The sequence below is a fragment of the Falco rusticolus genome, chromosome 4, assembly GCF_015220075.1.
Source record: "Falco rusticolus isolate bFalRus1 chromosome 4, bFalRus1.pri, whole genome shotgun sequence".
NCBI classification, from domain to species: Eukaryota; Metazoa; Chordata; class Aves; order Falconiformes; family Falconidae; genus Falco; species Falco rusticolus.
In genome coordinates, this window is record NC_051190.1 from 31,318,747 (window position 1) to 31,324,298 (window position 5,552).

The following is a 5,552-nucleotide window of genomic DNA, read 5'->3' on the forward strand; positions in this document are numbered from 1 at the left end:
GCCCGACCCAACATGGCGGCCGGCGGCGCCGTCTCCATGGTGACCCGCACGGGCGGCCGAGGCCTGCGGCAGTGACGTCACGGGGGCAGCGCCCCGTTGCGCGGCCGAGGCGACGCCCCGCCCCCGAGCACCGTCCCGCCGGCGCGAGGCGCCCGGTTGCCACAGCAGTGCCGGAGCCGCTTCCGTGGCGGCGTGGCCCCGCCCCTCGGCGCGGCGGCGGCTGTCACGTGCCCCGCTCGATGCGCTCGGCGCTCGGCGCGGCCTCCCGGCGTGCGGCTCCCCCCGGCGGCGCGGGAGGCGGTGCGGCCCGGCCCGGGCCCTGCGGCGGCGCCATGTCCACCGCCATGAACTTCAGCACCAAGAGTTTCAAGGCGCGACCGCCGGACAAGGGCGCGTTCCCGCTGGATCACTTCGGTGCGGTGCCGTCGGCCTGGCCTCCCCGCGGCCTAGCGCCGGGCCTCCCCCTTCCCCTCGGCCCTCCGCCGGCCCGGGGCCGCCGTCGAGCCCGGCCCTCGCTGTCTCTTGCAGGGGAGTGCAGCACCTTCAAGGAGCGGTTCATGGAGTGTCTCCGCGACAGCGGCTACGAGAGCGGTGCCTGCCGGCAGCGCGCCATGGCCTACCTGCAGTGCCGCATGGACAGGCAGGTGGTGCTGGGGGGGGCCGGGGCCTTTTGCGGGGAGCGGGGGGACCCGCAGTGCCCCTGCCTGAGCCTGTGGCCTCGGACGGAACGGGTGTCCGCTGTGGCTTAAGCGGTTCACCTGGCTGTTTTTGGTGTGGTGTGGATACCCAGCCCCGAGGCCTGGCCTGCTGCCACTGGGCGCAGCCACTCTCTCAGTGTGAAGCCCTATTTTTTTTTCTTTTTTCTACCTATGGTTGCGAGTTGGAAGTTTAACTCGTTTCTCAGATCAAGGGAAAGAAGTGGCGGTGGTTGCTTTCCTCGGGATGTTTCCATTCTTGTTTTCCTTTGCAATGCTTGCTGGCCCGTGGTGGCGCAGGGCCCAGAAGGGCCTTACCAAGTGCGCTTCAGTACGAGGATGCCATAGACTGCTGGTGCTGAGGGAGGCTGCAGATCGAAAACCATTTGAAAATCACTACGGCAAAGTGTTCTAAACCACATTCACGAAAAATCTGATCAATGGTACAGGTAGAATTTTAGGAAGCTCTTACGCAGTCTGTTGATTAAAGATAACCAAGCCTTAGGTCAATTTGAGGAAACTTAACTCAATGTCTAATATCAGGAAATAACACATTTAATTGGAAGACTGCTGTTAAGAAAAATAAAGTATTCCTGAACGCCACTTTCCCAAAACTAAGCTTTTGGAGGCTTTGCCAAGCGTCAGTACTCTGTATGGACATGTTGGATTTCTTTAGAGTGAATAATACTAAGTGAAATAGAAAATGATACTATTTTCTTGGTTATAGGCAGTGTTCTGCAAAATATTGTTGTGTTTTCTTGTTTTTAACCTAGGCAGCTTATGGCTAATGAACCACTGGAAAAATTGGGATTTAAAGACATGATGGATGAGAAATCAGAAGCAAAACCTGAAAACTTGTAATGAAGACAGACAACTTTACTCCTCATGTATGGGAAAACATAACTTTTAATGTAGTACATGTTGTACATTCTGTTCATATTGCAATAAGAAGTGTTTCCTGAAGGAACCTTTTTTCAAAGTTTAATCTTCCTAAAGTAAGCTTATTTTTTTTAATGAGCAAAAGTATTGCCTTTGTCTACTTTACTCAAGTATTTCTTAATTTCTTTCTTTTAATTTCTCTAGCCTATTTTTACAGATCCGTAAGAAGCTGGAGGAAACAACTACTGCCTGAAGTGTAAGAACAGTGAAGTCTTTTTTTAAAATAAGAGCAAAAAAACCCCTTATTGTGTAGGTCTTGGAACTACAGATTAATCTTATGTGGCCATTACTAATATGCTTACAGCAGTTACTTGTCAGGTGGAAATAAAGCTGTTGTGGTATCTGCAAATTGCTTTTTATTAATTACTGGTATTAATGCCCATCTTTGGGGTGATCTCCTCTTTACCCTGCTACAGAAAACAGTTGGGTACTGGGGTAGGGTTTTTTTTCATTCTTTTAACCTTCATTGTTGGGGGATTATTCCTAGTTTCAGACATCAGTCAGGTAGTGATTCTGCTTTTATTTATCGTGCCAAAAGTGTTCACCTAACTTTGTTTCATCATTTAACCAGGAATCTTTCATTATGAATGTATTCAGTTCTCCAAATAAACCTTTCATATGGTATTCTTAATATCCAGTTTCACCATGAAATGTGGAGACAGGAATGGTATTTGTTTGTGTTCTAAGGTAACTGAAATATATATATATATATATATAAATGTGATGGGGCAATTTTATTCTTTACAAACAAATGTTTTAACTTAAAACCAGGGTAGATCAAGAGTCTAAGAAATACACGATTTCTTTCCAAAACCTGTAGTTGCAGCCCATACATCGAGAAGATGATGGAAGAGGTCATACAGTAGATGAGACATCAGGTCTGTGTATGCCTTTAAGATCCCTGACAGGTGTTTGTATAACCGAACCATGAACTATCAAAGCCAGTGGTATTTCTCTTCCATACACTAATGCAAATGAGGCTTTCTTAATACTGAGTTCAAGCTAAAATAATTGGGCCCCCTCAAAATATGTTTCAAGCAGACAATAAATTTGTAAATTTTCTGGATGTAATTTGCACTGTATTTGCTGCCCTGTCCCACCTGCTTCCCCGCCCCCCCCCCCCCCCCCCTTTTTTTTAACCCACCAAATAATTTCTCTGTGTATCTGGTGCTCAAACTGCAAGCTTTAGGGTCAGGGTCTGCAGATGGTGATACACAGTTTGCCAAGGCAGTTCTCCCGTACTGTCTCCTTTGTGTCCTCTGATATATCTCACCTTTCCTATTATCTGCTATTACTTCTTTTGCTTCTGCTTCTCTTGGCTGTGCATCTGTGCACACAGAGATCCGGGAGAGGGTAAAAGAATGTTTTCTGCTCTCAATGCTGGTGGTTGTTGCTGGGATTTATATTGTTGCTTATGTCTAATCTGATTGAACAGACTGCACATAGTTCAGAGCGGGTTCCTGTTTGAAAAGAATGTTCACTTGCTGCTGCATATTTTTATTCTACTTCATTCTACTGTTTAAATTATATTCCTTGGTGAGATTAGTACATTTATAGAAAAAAAAGCAGAGATTTTATTGCTGAAACAGATATTAAAAGACTATATTAAACCACTGAACAAGAGCATTCTTTCAGCGATACCAAGTAAGAATTAAAATAATCTTCAGCATCTTCAGAAGAAAGAAATCAAATTTCATGCTCCCGTGCTCCCTGAATATTATAAGGTGAAGTGAATCCCTGGTAGGTATGAAAAAACCCACCGGTGGTGGTGGAGTAATCGGGGCTGTTATCAGTGGTAGTTTCATCTTTCTGCTGTTACTCCGTGCTGTTGTTTGGCCAGACAATTACTTCATGGGTTAGATGCATGTTTTTTCCTGAGACAGTTGATATCAACTCTGTCCTCCAGGTTATTATAGAGTAAAAGGGGTGAAGTTTTTGAAGTCTTGAGTGAGTGAGTTTTGACTTGAGCTGGAGCAATAGTTGCCATTTAAATGAAATGTCTCAAATCACACACTGAAGGAGGGACCACTGAAGACTGTTTATAGTGACCAAGGCCCAAATTTTGGATGCAGAAGGGATGGCGGAGGGAAAAAAGCAGTTTCAAAAACCTTTATGGCAAGCTGAGGAAAACAGTGCTCTGTGCTACTTGCAGGCCAGGAATCCTCCTGTAGCGTTACGGTGATGTAGCCAGCAGGACCCAGTGTACCACAGACTGACTGTGCTGCTGGGCTACCAAAACGACCAGAGCACGCTTCATCCTTCACAAAGTAACTACAGAAATAGTCATTGCCACCCTAGTAGGGAGTGCTGGAGTGAGAAGTTTTGCACCTTTCACCAACCCAAAGGTAATGTCCTCATCCTGACCAGATCCATGGGCATGTTTCATCATGCCTCCCAGCCAGCACGGTGAGTCAGCTTCACAGCCTGTCCCCTTCATGCCAGGTCAAGAACGGGGCTGTGAGTGGGGAGCTGAAAACTCAGGGAATTGGCAGGGGCACGTATTTCCTGGCCATAAGGTGTTGGCTGGAGAAGAGAATATGTTCAGTGGAGCTGTAAGGGTCAGAGCTGGTGAGGGCCATCAGCTGTTCTTGATTGAGATCTGATGCAACTGAGGAGTTGTGGAAAAACAAGTCATTAGTCAATGCCAAGCCTGGGGTCAAAAAGTTTTCCCAGTTTGCTCTATGGGACAAGTCCCTCCAACACTAGAGTTATCTGGGAGAAGTCCCAGAATGCTCTTCAGTTTATTCCTGCAAACATACAGATGTTAATTAAAGCCTTTCCATTTAAAACCTCTATATATATTAGCTTTGCTTGTGGTACCCAGGTTTGTGCTCTTGTAAAATGACAGTGGTGTGTAAGCCAAAGGGAATCTGTTAAGTTTGAAGCTACTTTTCCAGATCCCCTACCCAGAAGGAAGCTCTCCAGAAGCCTGCCACCAAGTTGGGAGAATCTGTATTCTGGAAACGCTGAGCTGAGGTGTGTGTGCTGGTGGGGGAGGCAGTTTGTCAGATTTCTTTATGAAGCTGTTTGGAGTTGATGAGCTACTCTGCTGTGTGGCACTGAGCGCAAGGTAAGTCCCACACAAGTTCATTAATCATGTGAGCAGCCTGAGTGCGCACTGCCTGCTCCGGCGCTGCTGTGACACCCCACCTGCTGCCTGAGCCTGGGAGCTGGAGAAATGCACCCGGTTGTGCAGCGAGGTTCGGCTGGGAGTGATGTACGAACTGCCAGCCTGGATGTGATCGTACAGGTGTGGAAGGGATAGCCCAGAGTGGGAGGAAGTGCTGACTGTTGAAGATCTGTGTAAGCTCTTCACACAGTAATAGAAATCGATAAGCGAGGGGGTTGTAATTGTCTTTCCTGTCATTTTTCCTCAGCCAAGCCTCCTTCACGCCGTAACTCTAGGCACCCTGCTGCTTGGGAACCCGTCCCAGGGAATCCCCGGAGGGCTCCAGGTCAGTTTTGCATGCACGTTGGCACTTAGAGCCTTGCCCACACATTCCCCCTTTCTCTGGTCAGATTAGAATCCATTCAACCACAAAGATCTTAACGTTGATCATGGCAGTTATTTACAGAGAGAACATTGCTGCAAGCCAACTGTCGTTATGTTTCCCTGGGAGACCTTGAGCTCTAGGTGTATCTCTCCAAACAACTGCAGTGACCTGCAGAACAAGGAAGAAAGGGTTTATTAAACTTTTCCCAAGCTCTGGGTGTTCTTTCACAGAAAAGCCTATACAAAGAGAGCCTCTTGCGCTGGAAGTGGGCCATGGTCCAAAGTCCTTCATAGGAGCACAATGAGCCTGCGCTTCCATGCTAAGGAAAGATTGTTGCTGCAGCTGCCACCTGGAAGCGGGATACCTGGTGTAGCAGAAGGCTTGTGGCTGTTGGCACCTGTAAAGTGACTGGCTGGGGGTTGGG

At 47.7% G+C, this 5,552-nt stretch overlaps 1 protein-coding gene across 2 annotated transcripts; it reads left to right on the forward strand.

The window, feature by feature from the left end:
• The first annotated feature begins 237 nt into the window (after positions 1-237).
• Positions 238-2,280, forward strand: LOC119147359 (cytochrome c oxidase assembly protein COX19). Of its 2 annotated transcripts, XM_037386244.1 has the most exons (4): positions 250-414; positions 529-644; positions 1,473-1,582; positions 1,779-2,280. In XM_037386244.1, exons 1-3 carry the CDS (start codon positions 333-335, stop codon positions 1,554-1,556), a joined length of 282 nt encoding a protein of 93 aa, XP_037242141.1. In that variant the 5' UTR covers positions 250-332; the 3' UTR covers positions 1,557-1,582; positions 1,779-2,280. The 2 variants fall into 2 exon arrangements, with proteins under 2 accessions (XP_037242142.1, XP_037242141.1); XM_037386245.1 differs by having other exon boundaries at positions 238-414; positions 1,469-2,267.
• Positions 2,281-5,552: the final 3,272 nt, after the last annotated feature.

Excerpts from the sequence above, each read along its gene's own strand:
- LOC119147359 (XM_037386245.1), top strand. The coding sequence starts at position 240 with ATGCGCTCGGCGCTCGGCGCGGCCTCCCGGCGTGCGGCTCCCCCCGGC. Across the intron at positions 415-528 it reads GTTCCCGCTGGATCACTTCG|GGGAGTGCAGCACCTTCAAG; the intron begins GTGCGGTGCCGT and ends TGTCTCTTGCAG.